Source organism: Mirounga leonina, unplaced genomic scaffold, assembly GCF_011800145.1.
Source record: "Mirounga leonina isolate KUSES-001 unplaced genomic scaffold, KU_Mleo_1.0 Mir_82, whole genome shotgun sequence".
NCBI classification, from domain to species: domain Eukaryota; kingdom Metazoa; phylum Chordata; class Mammalia; order Carnivora; family Phocidae; genus Mirounga; species Mirounga leonina.
The window spans coordinates 4,726,476-4,746,787 of record NW_023270825.1 but is presented as its reverse complement, the minus strand read 5'-3'; the positions used below and the strand labels follow the sequence as shown (position 1 = coordinate 4,746,787).

Genomic DNA, 20,312 nt, shown 5'->3' with positions numbered 1-20,312 from the left:
CAGTCTCTGTTGACTCCGTTTCCCTCAAACTGCCACGGGGGCTTCCTCACTGTTCCTTCCTGCGTGCTCCTGCCTGCCTGCACTGGAGCCCTCCCTTCCCAATCTTGAGATGCCCTTTGGTTCACACACACACACCCCCCGCCCCAGGCCTCCTCTTCCCACCCCTGTGGCCCACGTGCCTCATGGCCTCCTGTGGGGTCTCTAAGGCATGAGCCAGAGCCTATCACTGCCCCAGGGAACACCAGCAAACTCCCGGCTGTGGCCATGATGCATGGCAGAGAACCCAAGGAAGGAGCAGACCAGGCTGGCCCAGGGGTCCACCAAGGCTGCTTCCTCCTCCGCTGTCCCTGCGGGCATCCCAGCCCCATTTCCTTGGGTCAGAAGTCACGGGATGTGCCATGGTGCATTTGTCCCTCTTACAAACCTTCCTCAGAAGCTCCAGCCACTGCTTTCACTGACCAGATCTGGGACACGTGGCCACCTCCAGCTGCAAGGGAATCTGGAAGGGTATTTTCATCCAGACACGCTGAAGCCCAGAACATATTGGGTTCCATTAGAAAAGGGCAGGGTGGCTATTAGGCAGGCACCTAGGAGGCTCAGCACTGCTATGTGACTTGGCCTGGTGGCCCTCTCCAACCCCAGGGCCCCTGCAGCGAGCCGTGCTGCCCTTCCCACCGCCCTCCGCCCATGGACTCGGCTCCTTCTGATCCCTTGGCTCCAGCCCCACTGTCCCCTCCGTGGCCCGGTGGCTGCTGCCCCACTGAGACTCCGATGTCTCCGAGAGGACTGTCCCGAGCCTAGAGGGGTAAGTAACGTCAGGAGCGCTTACCTGCTGAGATGCCACGCAGCTATTAAAAAAACGTGGCCAACTGGAACACACTCATCAGGGAGAGGTCTCTGTTGTGAGTTGAATTGTGTCCCCCAAAAAGATAGGATGGAGTCCTCAGCCCAGGTACAGGGCCTTTGCAGATGTTATTAGTCAAACTGGGGTCATCCTGGAGGAGGCTGGGCCCATCTGCCAGCGACAGTGTCCTGATAAACAGACGAGGAGACAGAGATGCCCCGGGGGGCGGCCAAGTGGGGATGGAGGGGCAGACTGGAGCAGGATGTCTATCAGCTGAGGGTCGCCGGCCACCGCCAGGTGCTGGGAGAGGCAGGGAAGGATGCTCCCTGGGCAGCCTCAGAAGGAGCACCGCGGCTGCCCCGGGATCCCCGCCTCCCGGCCTCAGACCTTCAACAGAATTAACGTCAGTTTGGGCCACCTGCCGTGTGGGATTTGGTTATGGCGGCCCAGGGGAACTCCTGCAAGTTCACTGTCAAGTCAGCGCCCGGGTGGGCATGTTCACCTCTGGGAGCTCCACTCAGACCTCCCTCCTCTGGGAGGCTGTTCCTGGCCTCAGCGAGTGTTCCCTCTTGTGCCCTGACCACACCTCTCCGTACCCCCGAGAGCTCACAGCACGCACCGCCTGGCCTGCCCACGTGGAGGATGAGCAGGCCCGGGCCTCTCACTGCTGGGAAACCGCAGACATCCGACGAGAATTTGCCGAACGGCTGACACTTCATCCAGCACGTTTGTGAGCTTGCGCACCTAGTCCTCATGCCTATGTCAGCCCCATTTTGCAGATGAGGAAACTGAGGGTCTGGACGGACACTCGAGCGTGCCCTGGTCATGCACCTCGGGCTGCCATCAGGGCCCGAGAGCACAGACCACCAAGCCGGGCCCCTCTGACCCCAGGGAGGGGGTGGGGAATGGATACAAACAAGGCCAACTCTTAAGAAAACAAAGAATGTTTTATTCCTTCAGCGGTTTCTATACAACAATGACACCACGAGAATAGGGTGGGAGTCTTGTCTTCCTTGACCCGAGTCAGCCTCCTGGGAGAGCATATCACATTGCCCAAGAGGCTGAGCCCCGCTCAGGGCAAAGGAGGCCACAGTCATCTCCAACTTGTGCAAAACCATCTGCCTCCCTGTGCAAATACACGGCCACGCTGTACTGTGTCCACGAACAGGCCCTTCCTCCACGGCCTCATGGGAACACCAAGCAGGAGGAGACTCCCTGGGAGAGACATCATTTGCTGGGGCGTGGGGATCCTCCTGTACCGATCTCCTTGATGACTCCTCTGCATGGCTTAGGGAACCCTGGCCAGCGGCCAGAGCCCCACGCAGTGACTGGCCCATGTCCCCATTTTACAGACAGGCAGCCTGAGGACCAGAGGGTGACAAGCCTTCCCCTCCCGCGGCTGGACTTAACCATTGAGCTCCCCTCCCACTGGCCCGTGCCTGGTCCCCCAGCCCAGCCCCTAGGCTCATATGGAGCTGCCAGCTGGTCCCAAGCCTCTTAGCGGGCCCGTGGGGGTGGCGGCAGCCGGGACATTCCCAGCTGTGCCACACGGAGAAGCTGGGGTGCATCACAGCAGCGTATTATGTCCTGGGACACCAGGAGGCACCCGGAGCTGCCTCTCCGTCCCTGATACAGAGACCGGACAGGTGGCCGAGAGGTGCCCCCTGCAAGGTGGCCGACTGGAGGTTAGCCGCTGGGTGGCCCACCGGCGAGTCGTCAGAGACCCCACGGCGGTGGCGGCCCGGATCCCGGGAAAGGGCTGGAGCGTCGGCGGGCTTTCTGGAGACCCCAAGGGACAGCGCCAGGCTCGGCGCGGGGGGCGCTACACGCCGTCACCTCGGAGCTCGGCGGCTGGCCGGTGCGGGTAGGAGGCTCCCCGTCTCCCGGCCGAGGGCCCCGCGGACGTCAAGCCTGCGGCCAAGGGCCCCCCGGCCGGCGCGCGGAAGGCAGCCCAGGCCCGCCGGCGTCCGCGGCCCGCGGCGCCCGGGCGCCCGCCTCACAGGCTGGAGGGCTGGGCCAGGCCGCGCCCCGGCGCGGCGGCGGGCACGGCCTCGCCGTCGGGCCGGGCCTCGGGGCCGCGCGCGTACGACAGCACCACGGTGACGGTGGCGAAGGTGGCGGCGTTGACGGGGAAGGCGCGCAGCAGCGTGGAGGCCAGGCCGCGCGTGAACACGCGCCAGCCCTCGGCGCGGTAGCTCTGGCGCACGCAGTCCACGAAGCCGCCGTAGCGCGGGGCGCCCCGCAGCCCGTCGGCCTGCAGCCGCGACTTGACCACGTCCACGGGGTAGGTGGACAGCCAGGACAGGATGCCCGACGTGCCGCCCGCCAGCAGCAGCTTGGGCACGAGCAGCCGGTCGCCGGGCTCGCAGCCGAGCGCGCGCGTGAGCGCGTCGTAGGACAGGAAGTAGACGCCGAAGCTGGGCGTCTCGCGCAGCAGCGTGGACGCCATGCCCCGGTTGACGCCGCGCAGGCCCTCGCGCCGGTAGATCTGCGCCAGGCAGTCCCGCGAGCCGCGGTAGGTGCGCGCCGGGCCCGCGGCCTGCAGCTGCAGCCGCGTCTTGGCCAGCTCCATGGGGCAGCAGATGACGCACTGGATGGCGCCCGCCGCCGCGCCGGCCAGGAACTGGTTCAGCGGCGTGTCGCGGCCCAGCGCCCGCAGGGCGTTGCCCTGCACGCCGAACACCAGCGCGTTGATGAAGGTGAGGCCCAGGAGGGGCGAGCCCAGGCCCTTGTACAGGCCCAGCACCTGCGGGGGCGCACAGACACGCGTCACGCGCGCTCCTGCTCCTGCTCGGGCCGCCCCGCCCGCCTCCCCGGGAGCCCGCGTGCAGGGGCTGCCGAGCCCCCCAGCCGCCCCGCGTGTTCAAGGGGACCAAGCCGAATTCTGCCAGAACCCACGTCCTCGAGGGCCGAGGCCTGGGCATTCGCACCTTCCCATTTCCCAAGTCCCCATTTGCCCATAGTCCGCGGGGCCGGGGGGCGGGGGGGGCGCGTCTTTTCCAACTCTGCCGTCCGGGGCTCAAAGCATTCCAGAAGATGGTTCCCCACCGCCACCCCCAGGCCCAGGCCACTCACACTCTCCTGCTTGATGATTGACTGGAAGCAGTGCAGGGTCCCTCGGTACTGAGGCTTCTCCAGGCTCTGGACCTGAAGCCGCACCTGCAAGGACAGGGCCCCGTGAACGGTGGCCGAGCCAAGCCAGAGCTCCCAGCTCTCTCGTCAGCCCGCGGAGGCTCTCCGGGGGAGGCCCAAGGCCGGATGCTGGAGGCAGGGAGCCAAGTACGTTTCTGTGGCCTTTGGAATTCTGGGATGGGGCAGGGCCGGGTGTCCATGCCTCTTCAGGGGAGGGGATCAGTGGGCAAAGAGCCACAGAGACTGCCAGCTGCATAGCAGGGAGAGGGTCCCCGAGATCTCAGACAAGTAGAGGCCAAGCCTCTGGTTGCATTACGTCTGCATGACGTGCAGACAGTGGGGCCGAAGCACTTTCCCAGACCTCCCCACTGTCCTGGTGGCAAACTGTGGCCAATGCCAGAGGGGCTCCCCACCTATTCCCATCACCCAGCTCCCCTCAGGGGCTGACAGTGCCACAATGGGTGTTAAAAGCACTGAGCCTTGGACTCTGAGGGACCCCTAATTTCTGCCAGTAGCCCCTTGTGGGGACAGTGGTCTTGAGTTAACAAAGCAGTGACAGAAGAGCACCTGATAGCCTCCTCGATGACCATGTCCCCACCTTCGGGACCTGGGGGCTCATGCCCAGCTGCCCTTGGCCCCCCATAGTCCAGAACCACTTAATGTGAAAGTATTCTTTGTTGACGGAGAGCTTATCTCTGGGTTTGATACGCAGGCCCCACAGTGTGGAGTGGGAGCACATTTCCCGAACTCAGAATCCAGGTCATGGGGGTGGGGGGTGACCCAGGTTAAGTCCTGTTCTCAGGAGCTGACTCAGAAATCACTGTACCACAGCCAGGGCCACAGCACGAACACCCCTCTGTGGCCGGCAGCACCGGAGGGCCTACCCCTGGAATCACCAGCTGAGGTGGGTGTAGTTACCCCCACTTCAGAGGTGGGAACACTGAGGCTTAGAGATGTTTTGCAACTCGGCCAAGGCTGTCTGTCCACTCCAGCAAGGGGAGTGGCTCGGGGGCGGGGGGTGCTGGCTGGTAAGAGCCTTCCAGTGGATCTTGTCTTGACAAACGCACTTAAAAAGAATGTGTTCTGAGAACACAAAAGCACCATCTCTGCACACGAGGACCTCTGCAGTTGGTGGCCACTGCTCTGAGAAGCAGCTGACAAGCAAGTGCACCCTGCAGTGGACCACCCCAGGGCCCCTTCCCACCCTGGCGGCCTGGCTGGGCCACGGCCTGGCGGGGGAGGGGTGGATTTTCAGTGGAGAAAAGCAAAAGCGCTTGGGCAACACATTAATAACATATTAACACCTTAACACTTAATAACGTATTAACACCTTGAGCTCTGCTCAGGTTGTTTTTGGGATGTGAGGTTTTTTACTTCCCTTCCGTGTTATGGGGTCTCTGGTGGGACATTTCTCTTTCTCATGCAGCCACTGAATGGGCCCTGTGAGCAGAAATAACAGGAAGCAGGGCCCGGCGGGCCCTGCTTGGGTGGGATTTTCGGACACACGTGGATGGCAGCTTGAAGTCTCTGCAGGTTGAACACGCTCTTGCCCAGGCTCAGGCCAGCTTGGGTCCCACAGGGAGCACGGAGGCCCCTCTCCCCTTTGTCTCTGACCCCTGGACCTGGGCTGAGCACTCGCTGGCTGGGAGTTTGGGGAACCAGGTTTGGGGGTGAAATGGGGCCCAAGTCTTGTAATCTCTAGAGTTGAGGTTAACATCCTGTTTGAGGATTGGTGGGCCTGCCCCTGGAAAAGTGGTTGTTTGCGCACATGCCCAAAAGGCTTCCAGCTCTCCACCGGGCTGAGAGACGCCCAACGTGAAGACCCTCTGATCCAGAGGGGGCTGATTTTCTCCACCAGCCCCACCTGAATCCCCGCCCCAGGACCTGTGCCGGGCCCAAGCTCACCTCAGGCCCTCCCTGTCTCCTGCTAGTCAGGGAGGGAACTGTGTGGGGTGGGGAAGGGGAGGGGTGTGGCGGGGTGCGGTTCAGGTCCAGGGTCTGGTTCAGCGAGGACAGAGAAGGGTCGGGTTCCCCTGGTCTGTACTTACTAGGCTCTCCAGGGTGAGGCTTACGCTCATTTACAACAAAGTTACACTTTTGCTATGGGTGGAGACAGCCCCTAGCTCAGAAAGTAAAGGCGGTTAAAGCAACATAAAATATCAACATCACATCCAGGCGCGGAGCCCCCAGGCCCAGCCCCCGACCTCCCCATCCCCTCCCCTGCCCTGGGATGGCCACTCCCCGGTGAAAGCGGTTTTAGACCCACTGTCCCTGATTACTGTCATGTCCTGGGCAGTAGAAGGGAGCGGGGCTGCTAGGAGGACTGGGGGGTTTCTGGGGGGCGGACCTTGTTCTGCTCTCCCCAGGCTTGTGCTTCAGTATGATGATTTGTAGATTCATATGCTTGGCATGTGTGTACTTTTCTACGTGGTTACATTTCAGTTAAAACAACAACAGAGCTACTGAAGTAAATCCCACTTTTGCCAAACACAAGGAATATATCCAGGTGAGGGTTGGGGAAGAGATCTGTGAAGGATTGTTTTTTTTTTTTTCCTTTTTGGTTTATATGTCTCTGTAATGGTTAAAAATGTCTTTACAACCTACATTACTTTTGTAATAGAAAGCCAACCAAATAACTGTGTGTGTACCTGATGACTGAAACACATTTTGAAAAAATATCACACGCCCATGGCAGGCACAATGGCAGTGGGGGCAGATCCTGAAGGAATGTACAGAATGGGAAAACCGGTTTGTCAGTATAAGTAAATAAGGTGCTCTTCTACCTTTCCCAGTTTTCTTTTTAATGAGAATTGTTTAACTTTTATACTGGAAAAGAGCCAGTAAAAAATAAGGCCATTGGTGTGGGGGGGTGCCTGGGTGGCTCAGTTGATTAAGCATCTGTCTTGGCTCAGGTTGTGGTCTCAGGGTCCTGGGATCGAGCCCCGCATTGGGCTCCCTGCTCAGCAGGGAATCTGATTGTCCCTCTGCCTCTCCCTACTCCCCCCTGCTTGTCCTCTCTCTGTCAAATAAATAAATAAAATCTTAAAAAATAAGGCCATTGGTGACACAGCATTAAATTAGACCAAAGGCACGCGTTCCTTGATCAGCACAATATAATAGTGTGTGAGCCCGTAACTAGGACGAGAGGGGTCACGAGTTGAGTGACAGAGGGGATTACTGGGGGCGGGTTTTTTTCCTATCCATAAGAAGCTTGGTTTTGTTTTTTTTTTTAAAGATTTTATTTATTTGAGAGAGAGAGAATGAGAGAGAGCACATGAGAGGGGGGAGGGTCAGAGGGAGAAGCAGACTCCCTGCCGAGCAGGGAGCCCGATGCGGGACTCGATCCCGGGACTCCAGGATCATGACCCGAGCCGAAGGCAGTCGCTTAACCAACTGAGCCACCCAGGCGCCCAAGAAGCTTGGTTTTTAAAGTCAGGTTTGCCCAGATGTGATTGATGCAGGTGGGCCGCAGTGACCAAAAAAAGCCACCAATGGATTTCTTCAAAGACCACCCTCCAGGGGCGAGGTAAAGGGGGGGATCTAAGGGGCAGGAGCCCTGCGGGGTGGAGAGGCTCCTGGTCCCCAATCACTGCCGGGGGTGCTGGTCGTGGCCCAGGAGCTCAAAGGGGGCCAGAAACCCCAGGACAGAGTCCTCCCCAGCCTGGGGGCACTGAGGAGGGGGCCCAGTGGGAGCGGGGCTAGCTGAGGGGGGCCTGGCCATGCCCAGGCCGAGTCATGGCTCAGAGAGGTGTGGCCCCTGCAACATTGGGCTGAGGAAGCGAATCCAGAGTCACTTCGTGGCCGGATACAGAGGCATTTGCAACATGTGACTGCAAGATATAAACCCAGCAGGGTGCGGACAGTGCCAGGCTCTCCCGGGCTGCTCTGGCCTGTGGGCAGGCTTCACGGGGCGGCCAGCTGGGCAGCGCTCAGGCAGCTGTGAGGACAGGCGGGCTGTGTAGGAACCCGGGCTGCTGTGTGGCAAGAAAGCCTGGTCCTTCCACCTTCTCCTTAAATTGCAAACGATTGGATAGAAGATCTGTGCTCTGCAGAACTAGCATTTCCTGCAACCCAAACTTGACTGTTGAGCACCCAGCACAAGGGCCTCTGTAATCTTTTTTTTTTAAGATTTTATTTATTTATCTGACAGAGAGAGACACAATGAGAGGGAACACAAGCAGGGGGAGTGGGAGAGGGAGAAGCAGGCCTCCCGCCGAGCAGGGAGCCTGATGCGGGGCTTGATCCTAGGACCCTGGGATCATGACCTGAGCTGAAGGCAAGACGCTTAACAACTGAGCCTCCGGAATCTTGCCCAACGCCTCACTTGACAGATGAGATCCCTGGGCCCCAAGGTAAAGCAGCTGGCCCAAGGTCACACAGCAGATGGGCTCGCGGGGGCCTGGACCTGCACATAGCCTCGGGCAGAACTTGTTCTGGTCAGAGCCAAAACATCAAGCCTACTAGGCCCTCACGCCTGCGCTGGAGGCAACCCCAGCCCTGAGGTCCCGAGGCCTTTTCTTGCCCAAGGACCACCTGACTGCCACTGAAAAAAGAGGGGACAGGAGGTGACCTCAAACCCAGCTAGGGCTGACATCCTTGCCTTCGCTGTCCCCAAGAGGCACTGCCAAGTTCAGTGTTTACAGTGGGTCACAGGGTCTGGCCTGGTGCCCTGCTGCTTACGGCTTGCCCTGATTCCCGGGGGAAGCCTGCAAGGGAAAGTCCAGACTTGGCTGGTTTCAGGACCTAAAATCCCAACAACAGGGAGAAAATCCTATTTGGGAATTTCCAGCTAGAAAACATGGATTTCCTTTGTTTCCATTGTGAGCCTCTGAGTACCTGGATCTGGACAGTTTATCGAGGAGGAGCTGCAGACTGAGTGCCCGCCCCAGGGCCCCACACTGGAGCCAGGAACTCCTTGCACGTGCACACCAGCCCTTGGGAACCCATCGCTCAGTTTCATGCCAGTGGGGATTACCACTCGGTGAAGATCATGTTCATGGGAAATACTGACAGGTTCTGGTTTTTCTGTCTTTCTGTATTTTCTCTCTGAACTGCACTTTCTTTCAAGAAGATGTCTGGGGGGCTTCTGCATCAGAACAGTGAGCAGTCCCCGCTCTGGGCAAGGGGAAGCCTGCCCTTCAGCCTCTCAGTCTCAGGGGCCACCACCAAGTTCAGCCCTGAGCTGGGAGATGTAAGGCCAGACCCAGAAGGAAAGTGGACACACAGCCGTCCACCTGGGTGTCACAGAACCCTAAGTCTACCTTTATTCCAGAACCTATGGGAAGACCTCACAGGCGTTCCTAAGGTGGTCACTGGAAAGGGGCCTCTGGCCACCCCAGCCCTGTAGGCCTCGGTGCAACGTCTGCGCCTCCACAAAGACCTGAGAGTAAAACTGTGACAAGACACTCACCTTGACCGTGTCAAATGGGTGTCCCACGAGCACGCCTGCCACACCTGGAGGAAAAAAGGAGGACCGTCACCCAGATGCCTCAGAAAGCTGCAGTGTGGGGGGCGTCCGGCTAGGGAGCTGCTGGATGGGAACAGAGAACGTTTACCAGGCGCCCTGTGAGCTCTTTTGTCCTCAGGTCTGCACGAGCAGTGGGGTAAGAGGGTGACATCCCTGAGGATGAGCCAGGATCTGTCCCACTCAAAGCTGGTGTCTCTCTCTCCCCTCCTGCTCACACACTTGACAACAGAAGTTGTCTCCTCCCACCACCCGCCCCGTGCAAACACCTCCAGGCACGGCAGGGGGGCCCAGGGATTTTGGACTTGGGGCCAGACGGTCACCCAGATTTGAATTTGCCCTCTGCCATTCACCGGCTGGCCAAGCTCCTGAGGAACTCAAGGTCTGCAGCTCACTCCCCTCACCTGTACTCTGTGAGCATCCGCTCCGCCAAGCCCCTCCCCCTGACAAGCCCCGCCCCCTGCGAAGCCCCTCCCCCTGCGTGCTGACCCAGGGCCGGCATCGAGGCATCAGGTATTGCAGACACTGGCTGACCACTCCCTTCCCTGCAGGGGAGCCACCTGCGGCCCAGGGAGTCGGCTCCCGACTCTGTGATCATGGGCGATATGAATCAGTCCAGGCCCTGCCCAAACCCCAGGCCCACCTCGAAGGACAAAGGCTCACTCTCCAAATTGGCTCCTAAATACTTTTCAGAGTGCTGAGTGCTGTTCAGGTGTAAATATCACTGGGAATCGGGCACCTTGGTTCCCCATTCACGGAAGGAGAAAGGGAGGCTCAGTGAGGGAGAGAAGCCCATGCACCAACTCCCATGCCTTCCTCCCTAGAATTCTGTGTGTGAATCTCTTAAAGTTCTCCTTTTACCACTCGGAGTATTTATAATTAAGACAGTTACTATTTGCTGAGTGACAAACAGTAACGTTTCTACTGGGGGTCACTGTTGTTAGTTTTGTATGTGACTAACTCTCCCTCTTATTTGTAAACAAAGGACTATTAGCCCATTTCACAGATGAGGAATGGGAGGCTGAGAGAATATGTCCATGTTGCGCAGCTAATAAGTTGGTGGGGTGAGGATTTGAACCTGGATCTTCTGGGCCTGGAGCCCCTTTGGGGCTGGATATCGTGGTGGGCACCCAGAGGTTAGTGGGGATTACTGTGCTGCCTCTTTATAACTCGCAGATCTTTGTAAGGTGCCCTCTCCATCCTGTTCAGTACTTTGGGCCTTAGAATCCATTGTGTTTGGTACTAACTTTGCCAATCCTGCTTTCTTTTTGGTTACGTGTGTCTGGTATCGCTTTGTGATGGTTAATTTTCAACCTGGTCCTACTACTTTGTTTTTCATGCTCCTGGAAATGAGCTATAGCTCGGCTAGGCTTTGGTCCCTGCTCCCATCTGAAGCTGTCTCTGATTTTGCCAAGATGGGACATCTGACCCAACTCCATCTTATTTTATGTGAATGAATTCTTTTACTCCTTTTCTTTTCTACATTTTTTCTGGTTCAGGCAAACTGCCATTTGTCCTCCTCCTGCTTGTTAATGTTTAAGTTCGGCTAAAGGTTACTTCTTGTTTCTAACACTTAGAATCATTATCTGTAGACAGAGGATAAGAACCATCGCCCCTCAAGGCTCTGTCTGCCCCCCCCCCCCGCCGCTGTCCCTACCCCTCCCCAGTAAGAGCCACCCCAAGAAGGTTCCCCACCCCTGTAGCTTCCCCTTCTACTCCCTACCCTCCCACACCCAGAGACCCCACGAAACTCATAGCTCTTCGCTCTCCTCCTCACCTCTGCCCCCTTCTGGGGGTCTCTACTCTGATCAATTGCCATTTGGCGCCTTTCTGGACTATTTTTCTCGGAGATAACATATAGGGCAATGGCCTCCGTATTCCTGCTCCTCTGCATAATGTATTTCGTTAACGCTGTCAGGGAACAAGGGTCCTGTGCTCTGGTGAGGCTCTCAGGCCCAGGCCAATATCCCAGAATCTCCTGGCTTTTGGTGCTACAGCTGAGAAATCTGTTGCCAGTGCATTTCTTCTCCTTGGTCAATAATTTATGCGTTCTATCAGGAAGCCTCTGAGATTTTATCTGTAGATTTCAGGAATGTCATCGAGATGCCAAGGGTATGTCCTCTTGTTCTTTTTTTTTTTTTTTTTTTTAAAGTAACCCTGCCTGGTACACCAGTGCTTTCACTCCAGAGACTCAGGCCTTTTTCTGATCAGAGAAAATTTCCACTCTTACGTATTCATCCTAATCATCGTCTCCAGACCTTTTTCTCCTTCTGGAACCCCTAACATTCACAGGAAGATGAAAAGACATCCTTAAGGCATCTTGCCCCTCGAGACTTCCATACCTGCGTCTCTGGTCTTTTGAGACACACTTTGTTTCTATCTTTTGCAATCCACCTTCTTTTTTATGTCGTGTTGTGAATTTTCTAAATTTGAACACCCTAGTTCTAGAATTTATTTTCTGGGACTGTGACTGATTCTCTGGGGTTTTGGAAACCTGACACTTGGCTGGGGTATGCTGTTTGGCCTTGCTTCTCTCTCCAGCTGTGGGCCAGCTGTGGGATCCCCAAGAAGCACACAATGGAAATGCTGGAGGTTCCCTTCCTGTGGGTGACCCGTCCTGCCCCTGGCCCCAGACTTGCTCAGGTTCTGGCACCAGCCTTCATCAGCCTCCAGGATGGGAGGGGTGACCCCCTACCCCACAAGCCTCGGTTGGGAGGCCCCACCAAGGCCTCCAGTGGCAGCCATTTGCTTTCCTACTTTCCCCAGAGGCCCGGTTCAGGGCCCTCAGGGGAGGGGCTTCGGGCCTCACCTCGGACATCCCCATTCACAGGAACAGAGGGGGCCTTGGGACCTGCCTCCATGAGGGCCTCCAGTCCCCCAAAGCCTTGTCCTTTTAACCTCAGTGACCTTGAGAGCCAGGAAGCCCTGCCAGACCAGGTCCCCAACAGGCCACTGAAGCAACACAAGTGGACCCTTTCTTCCACCTCCAAAGCCAGTGCCCACTGCCTTACACAAGCTGGATTCTTAGAGGCACCCTCATCCCATCATGGCCCTCCAGGGTAGGAGGGGGTGACCACTCTCCCCAGGCAGGGTTCCCGGCCCCACCGTGGAGCTGCTCTCCACACCTCCTCCTATCCACGCCCAGCGCAGGGAGAACTCCACTCAGAGCACAGGGTGTCAGCGGCCTGAAGACCTGGGACGGACCCCCTAGTGGGGAGTGTGGGTAGGCCGCCTGAGCGCCTGGATGCTGTCAATCAAGGTGCCTGCCTCACCACCTAGGGCGAAATTGAACACGTGACCAGACACTCAGCCAATCAGAGATGATGTACTGTTCTCTGTCCCAGGAATCTGCATCTCGAGGGCCCCCAGGCCACCAAAGAGAAGCACTGCCATCACCCTGCCCTGGGCCCACAGGCCTGGAGGAGCCCAAGACGAAGGAACCAGGCGGGGGCTTCTAGGGCTACCGGCGCATGGTTCCTAGACGGTCCCTCTGCATGGCCAGACATGCCAGGGACCCAGAAGGCAGGCCGGGGACACAATCAGGTCACTGTTCCACCAGTCCCTCCAGTTCTCAGGACCAAGGTTTCTCCTGGGTCGAATAAGAGCATAAGCTCCCAGGGGAGGGGGAGCGGAGGCTGACGACCCTCACAAAGAATCTTTGTGGCAGCCACTTCCATCCTCATCCACCTGGGAGACTCAGGCCTCCACTCCCACAGCAGGGAGGTAGGTGTGCAAGACCTGCCCCAGGCTTGCACCTGGATCCGAGTAAGGCAGTGGGGGGCGGGGGCTGTGGCCTATAGCTGGGTGTGGTACTGGACTCTTATCTCACCCCAACCCTGGAGCCTGGACAGGATCTCCTAGGTGGGCCTGGTAAGGATGGACAGAAGGCATTCCAGGAGCCAGAGCCTCGAGTGACTGAACACGTGTGCCTGGGGCGATGGGTCCCTACGCAGGCCTGGCCTTAGGATGAGTAGTCCTACCCCAAGCCCCACAGCTCGCAGGGGGCTCCCAGGACACCTGGAGAAATCAGAAGGAATCCTGCCCCTCTGGGGAAAGAACCCACACTCCCCAAGAAGTTGGGAAGGGTCTTTGGCCATGGGCCGACCCACCCTCACTGAGCCATCACTTGGAGTGGGGGTGGGGTAGAGGAGGGCCTGGAGTCCAGGAGAAGCCAGCAGGTGTGGGGGCTGGTGCAGCCATGGGAGGGGAACAGGAAAACAGAGTGGGGTCACAGGGGGATAGGGGAGCTGAGAGCTGGATCTGCAGAGGCTGCCCCCTCCGGTCTCTGGCCTGGGCTTGGGAGAAATGCACCCATTTATGAAAAGCCCTGGGGTTTTCCCCCCTTCAGCAGGCTCCAGCCGGGTGGTTTCCTGAGGCCTGATTGGGTAACAGTCTGGGAAGTTCTTAAATCTCTTCACACACATCACTTCCTTGGCACTCTCTCTTCTCCACCAGTCTCCTCTTGCCCAGAGTAGGAAGCTCAGACTGCAGAGGTTTAGATGCCTGAGGCCATTGCTAGTCCTTCCTCTGCCTGCAGGGCGCCCAGCGCCCAACCCAAGCAGATGATAAACAGCCGATAAACAGTGCTGGAGGAGGGAAGCCCACCATCCGCGCAGGACCAGGCCCGGGGTGACGCAGTGGCTCCTGTCACCTCGGTGGGGAATACCTGTTAGCAAAACCTGGCTCGCAGTTAATACCAGTTGAGTAAATAAACTCTCCAAGGAAAAGCAGAGAAACGAAAGGCCAAACAGGGAAGTGGCCGGCCTGATGCCCTGGGTGGCCCACAGCAGAGCCAGGACAGCACAGTGACTGCTGCCCTCTCGGGGACACAGGCTTGGGGAGGACCCTCGCAGCCTCGCCTGGGTGAAGGTGCCCCACATCGGTGACACGCACGCGTGAGCACAAGGGCCAGTCCACGCCGCGTGTCAGGCCCACGCCGCCACTTGGGTGGGGTCGCCCCCCAGCAGCTCACGGAACGGCGTAGGAAGGTGCGGCGTGCCAAAGCGTGCCTCGGCGCCTGGGGTCCGGCCGGCGCCCTTCAGTGCCCTCCAAGGCCAGTCCGCCAGGGGGTCGTCCTGTGGCCCCAGCCCCGCCCAGACATCTGCGGGGGAAGAGGGTAGAGCCGACCCCAAACTTATCGGGCCCCGGGAGGGGACCGGGGTGTGGGGGGGCGACCCCGGTCCGGGTCAGCGCGGGCTGGGGATGCAGGAGCAGGTGAGGGAGATGCGCCCGAGGCCTCGGAAGAGAAGGGCGCACGGGGCGGTGGGGCATCCTCCTGGCAGTCCCCGCCTTGGCCAAGCCACCGTGCTGCCCCTGCGCCCCAGACCTCTCGTCTGGACGTGCCCCGAGGGACTTAAACGTCGCGTGCCCTGGCGGACTGCGCGCTAGACGCCCTCCGGGCCTGCTGTCAGTTCACGCCCACGAGAGCCCCGTGAGACGAGAGCATTGTTACCCCCATTCTGCAGGCGACGAAACCCCGGCCAGAGGATGGGCCTCCGGGGCTCAGGGCCCGCAGGTGAGCCGGCCTCCCATCCCGCATGCCTGGCTCCGGCCTCCCGAGATCCGGCGCTCGGGGCGGGAGCCGCCCACCTCCTTACCCCCAGCGCATCCAGCCAGGAAGTCGAGCGCCATTGCCGGGTCCCCGGTGAGGCCGCCCTTCCTCCTCGTCCTTCTCCTCTGGCCCCTCGCCGGACGGGCGGCCGTCGGGGGTCCCCCGGGCTCTCTGGATTGGGGCTCGGCCGGGCCGCCGCCTCCTGGCGCGGAGCCCGGGGCCGGCCGGGGTCGGGGGGCGGCGGCGGCGGCGGCGGCGGCGGCGGCGGCTCAGCGCGCGGGTCCTCGGTCCGCGCACGTCCCTCGCGGACCGGCTCGCTAGCCCTCGCTGCTGTCCGCCTACAGCCGGCGGTCCCTCACCTCGGGCCGCGCGCCCCGCCCCTCGGGCCTGCCGGCCGGACCCCGGCGGGGTGCAGAGCGCGGCCAATGGGCGGGCGAGGCGCGGACAACACCCCGGGCCCTGCGCGCCGCCGCCGCGCCTCATTGGCTGGGCGTGGGCGAGGTGGGCGGGGTGGGGGGGACGTGGCGGGCGGGGGAGGCGCACGGGCGCTGCAGACAAAGAATGTGCTTCGTGCGCCCGCCCGCGCCGCTCCGGGCGGGAGAGGCGGCCGGGGGCGCGCGGCGGCGGGACGGTGGGGCCGGGCCCGGGAGCCCAGGGCCTGACCGCGGCCTGTGCCGGGCGGGAATCTCCCGGCGTGCGCGAGACGGCTCAGCTGAGCGGGAGGCGGGGTGTGCTCGACCCTGCCGCCGAACCCCGGGTCCCTGCCCGTGTAATGGGGACACGGGCGCGACAGCGGGCGCCTAGAGCCAGGATCCTCCCGGGCTCGGACAGCACTAGTCGTGATACCCCGCGGGCGGCGAGTCGCGGGGTATCGGGGTCAGAGCGCGCCCGGGGCGGCGGGGAGCCCCTCGGGGGCCCGCACCTGGCCGCGCGCTGCAGGGCCGCGGGAGCCGCGGAAGGGTGCGGAGCGGGGCAGGTTCCTGGACGGGCCGAGAGCGGGGCGGCGGAGTGGGGGCACGGGGGGCCTCGGGACGGGGCAAGCCGGCTCAAGTGGGAGGGGTCCGGGCTCCAGTCGTCGTGGGGAGCCGGGCGGCGAGGGGCAGAGGAGGAGCCGGGTCCGACGCGGTCCACATCCTCCCCACCCCCACCCCCCGAGAGTCCCTGAGATTGGCAGTGGCAAGGACCCCTCCCTGGTCAGAGATCTGGACTGTCCGGTTGGGACTGGACTTGGCTGGACACTTTCTCCTTCACAATGAGGGTGAGATAACACCTTTCGGGCCCGGGGCCCAACTTCCTTCTTCACTGTCCTGTGGTTCGGACCACACTCCCTGCCATGTTTCCGGATTGCAGATCACACAGTTCTTTTATTCTCACTGTACCGTTTCTGAAACCGGGATGGGGCTTACAATGGATCTGTACCCAGGGTTTTAAAGATTATGTATTTCTGGTACTAGGGTATAAGTCAGCTAAGCAGTGATCCATGGTGATACAGAGCCCACGAGGAATCCCAACAGTCACTTGTGGTTTCCTTTTATTCTTCTTAGAATCTAGATAGAACATTCATTAAGCAGAGACCCAAACCCAGGTCTGCTGACTCCTCGTCCAGTGCTCGTGATGGCTGGTGGGCCCTGAACTGGGGGTCTGGAGGCCTGGGTTTGAATATCGCCAGCCTCTGACCTCAAGGAGCCAGAAAAGCAGTAGCATATGGGCCCCAGGAGAAGCCCAGACCCAAAACAGGGGTAGGAGTTGACAGTGGGGATACTCCAGTGGCTGGAGGCCTCCAAGGCATGACGATTAAATTACATCCAGGTGACTCACCCCTAGGAACACTTGTCCCCTCCTGGTTACTGACGCCTCCGGAGGAAAAGCACAATGCCTGCAGCAGTTACCCCTGGTTTCGGAGGTTTGAGAAGAAAGTCAAGTGCCTGAACAGGACAGTAAGTCAGAACAGTATTATGGAACAGTTAAGAAGGAAACAAGGATGACCTGCTTTATTTATCTATATATTTTATTTTATTATTTTATTTTATTTTATTTTATTTTATTTTTTTAAAGATGTTATTTATTTGACAGAGAGAGACCCAGTGAGAGAGGGAACACAAGCAGGGGGAGTGGGAGAGGGAGAAGCAGGCTTCCCGCGGAGCAGGGAGCCCGATGCGGGGCTCGATCCCAGGGTCCTGGGATCATGACCTGAGCGGAAGGCAGACGCTTAACGACTGAGCCACCCAGGTGCCCTATCTATATATTTTAAAGATTTATTTGTTTATTTTAGAGGAAGAGTGAGAGAGAGAGCACACAAGCAGGGGAGGGGCAGAAGGAGAGGGAGAGAATCTCAAGCAGACTCTGACTCCCCACTGAGCATGGAGCCCGATGTGGGGCTCCATCTCATGACGCTGAGATCGTGACTTGAGCTGAAACCAAGAGCCGGCCGCTTAACCAACTGCCCTGGTGCCCTGCTTTACATATATATATTTTTATATATTTTTATTTAAATATTTAAATTATGGGGCACCTGGGTGGCTCAGTCCTTAAGCGTCTGCCTTTGGCTCAGGTCATTATCCCCAGGTCCTGGGATCGAGTCCTGCATCAGGCTCCCTGCTCAGTGGGGAGCCTGCTTCTCTCTCCCTCTCCCACTCCTGCTACTTGTGTTCCCTCTCTAGCTGTCTCTCTCTGTCAAATAAATAAATAAAATCTTTAAAAAAATAAATATTAAATTATATTAAATTATATATAAAATGTATTTTATGTATATATATGTATATATGTATGTATGTGTGTATATATATATATATATATATATATTTTTTTTTTTTTTTTTTTTTTTTAAAGAGAATGCACCTGCCTTGGAGTCAATGTCATGCTGGGGGCAGGCAGCATGAGCCCCGACTCCCTGGGGGTCAGCAGCCTGACCTCCAGGGGCTCTGGTGGCAGTTCAGGAGAGACCAGAAAGGGAAAACAAGGAAGTCACGGCCAAGTAAATGAGTACGCAATGCCTGTATTTTGGAACCTGCATTATGGCATCAGCAGTCGGGTTCTGTGGCTGTTCTGTTTCATTTCCTGAGGATAAAATTAGAGCTCAGAGTATGGTTGTTCAAACTCCTCACCTTCCCCAGCGCCCCAGGCCCCACCCCCATCCCGGGGGAAGCCACCCTACAGGGTCCCAGACTTTAAGGAGCAGGAGGGGTTCAAGGCCAGAGCAGTAACAGGACAGCAAGTTGGGGAGGGAGTGTCACAGGGGACCAGGGGTCAAGCCAGGTCACTGAAAAGTGCATGGCGCAAGTTTTTACTTTGTACAGCTTTTATAATATCTTCCACAAGACGGGTCCCGTGTGGAAGAATTAGAAACACCAGCAGGAATAGAGGAAAAGGAAATCACCTCTGTTCTCGCCACCCTGGAATCACTTGGACTCAGTGACGGGAGGCTGTTCTGACCCGGGTGAGGTGGGGTGGGGAGGGCAGGGCTGTCCAACTGACTCCCTGCTCGCTTGGAATAAAACCTAGGCTCAGTGCCTCTAGGCACAAGGTGACCTGGCCACAAGCTCCTAAGCCCATCCTCACCCCTGTGCTTTTGCACCAGCTGCTGCCTCTGCCTGGGAAGCTCTTCCCCTGCCCTGATCACCTCCAGAACTCAGGCCCCTGTTCCCTCCTCACCTCCTCACAAGGGGCTTGGCTGGCCTTCCCTATCTACAGTGGACAGCCGGCCGCCCCGCCCCACACTGCTTTCTTTTTTTCGTAAAGATTTATTTATTTATTTATTTATTTATTTATTTATTTATTTATTTATTTATAAGAGACAGAGAGAGAGAGGCAGAGGGAGAAGCAGGCTCCCCGCTGAGCGGAAAGCCCGATGTGGGACTCGATCCCAGGACCCTGGGATCATGACCTGAGCCGAAGGCAGACGCTTAACCATCTGAGCCACCCAGGCACCCCCCACACTGCTTTCTTTCAACTCCTAGAGTGACATTATTTGTTTCTCTGTGTGTTTATCACCTCTCTCCCACTTGAATGTGAGCTCCAGCAGGGCAGGGACCTTCTCTGTCTTCTTTATTAACCCTAAACAAGGCGGGCACACAGTGGGTGCTCAATAAATGTGCAAGCTGACAAAATCACCAAATGGCCAGAGCTGTGGAAGGTGATGGACCCTGGGTGGGGGGTGAGGCCGGTGGGAGGCCCGCTGGCTGACAGCCTGAGCCTTCTCCGGGGACCTGTGTTCTGCGAAGAAAGAGGTGAGGGATGCTGGGGGTTCTGGGTGATAGTTTTTTCTAAAAAACGTCAGAAACAAAGTTTCTCCCTGCTAGGCTACAGTCTGCCCTGATAAGGAGCCAGGGAGATGCAGGAAGGGGACATGCCTCTCCTGGATCGGGGTGTGTGTGTGCACGCGTGTGTCTGCTGGATCGGGGTGTGTGTGTGTGTGTGTGTGCGAACGTGTGTCTGCAGAGTCAGACTCCTGCACCCCTGCCTATCAGTTTTGACTCAAAAGCAGGAGTCACAGGGCACCTGGGGGGCTTAGTCGGTTAAACATCCGACTCTTTTTTTTTTTTTAAAGATTTTATTTATTTATTTGAGAGAGAATGAGATAGAGAGAGAGAGCATGAGACGGGGGAGGGTCAGAGAGAGAAGCAGACTCCCCGCCGAGCAGGGAGCCCGATGCGGGACTCGATCCCGGGACTCCAGGACCATGACCTGAGCTGAAGGCAGTCGCTTAACCAACTGAGCCACCCAGGCACCCCTAAACATCTGACTCTTGATCTCAGCTCAGGTCTTGATCTCGGGGTCGTGAGTTCAAGCCCCACATTGGGCTCCATGCTGGGCGTGGAGCCTACATTAAAGAAAAAAGAAAAGCATGGGTCACCCTGCCAACTCTGGCAGGGGTGAGCAGGCAGCTTGAGGAGCCAGGCCTGGGTGAGGGGGTTGGGGGCCCTGGCTCCCCACTCTAGACCTCCAGGATTGGAGTCTCCCAGGATGCTGGCTAAGACACAGATTCCCAGACCTAAGGAATCAAACTCCGGGAGCAGAGGGGCTTGAAAACTGCATTTAAAGTGACCCCTTCAGGGGTCTTTGGGTGGCTCTGGGGACCACAGGTTGAGACTGTCTCCAAGCACAAGTTCGGGAAGCTTCACTCCAGCAGTTTTGCTTTTCACTCTCAACTCGGGCCCCTTCTGGCTGTGTGACCCTGTGAGTCTTCTTGGCCTCAGGTTCGTCATCTGGAAAATGGGTTGAAGAGGATCCTAGGGGCCAGAGCGAGTGAAGGAGCTCACACAGGGCAGGCACCTTTGTAGGAAAACACGAGTTAATTATTCATCTGAGAGATTATCTTCAAC

At 58.3% G+C, this 20,312-nt stretch overlaps 1 protein-coding gene across 1 annotated transcript; it reads right to left on the bottom strand.

Moving 5' to 3' along the window:
* Positions 1 to 1,728: 1,728 nt before the first annotated feature.
* Positions 1,729 to 15,221, bottom strand: SLC25A29 (solute carrier family 25 member 29). The gene is made up of 4 exons (XM_034992474.1): positions 15,038 to 15,221; positions 9,387 to 9,430; positions 3,920 to 4,003; positions 1,729 to 3,590 (listed from the first exon to the last, which is right to left on the bottom strand). The coding sequence occupies exons 1-4, from the start codon at positions 15,069 to 15,071 to the stop codon at positions 2,841 to 2,843; spliced, it is 912 nt and encodes a 303-aa protein (XP_034848365.1). The 5' UTR covers positions 15,072 to 15,221; the 3' UTR covers positions 1,729 to 2,840.
* Between the last annotated feature and the right edge of the window lie 5,091 nt (positions 15,222 to 20,312).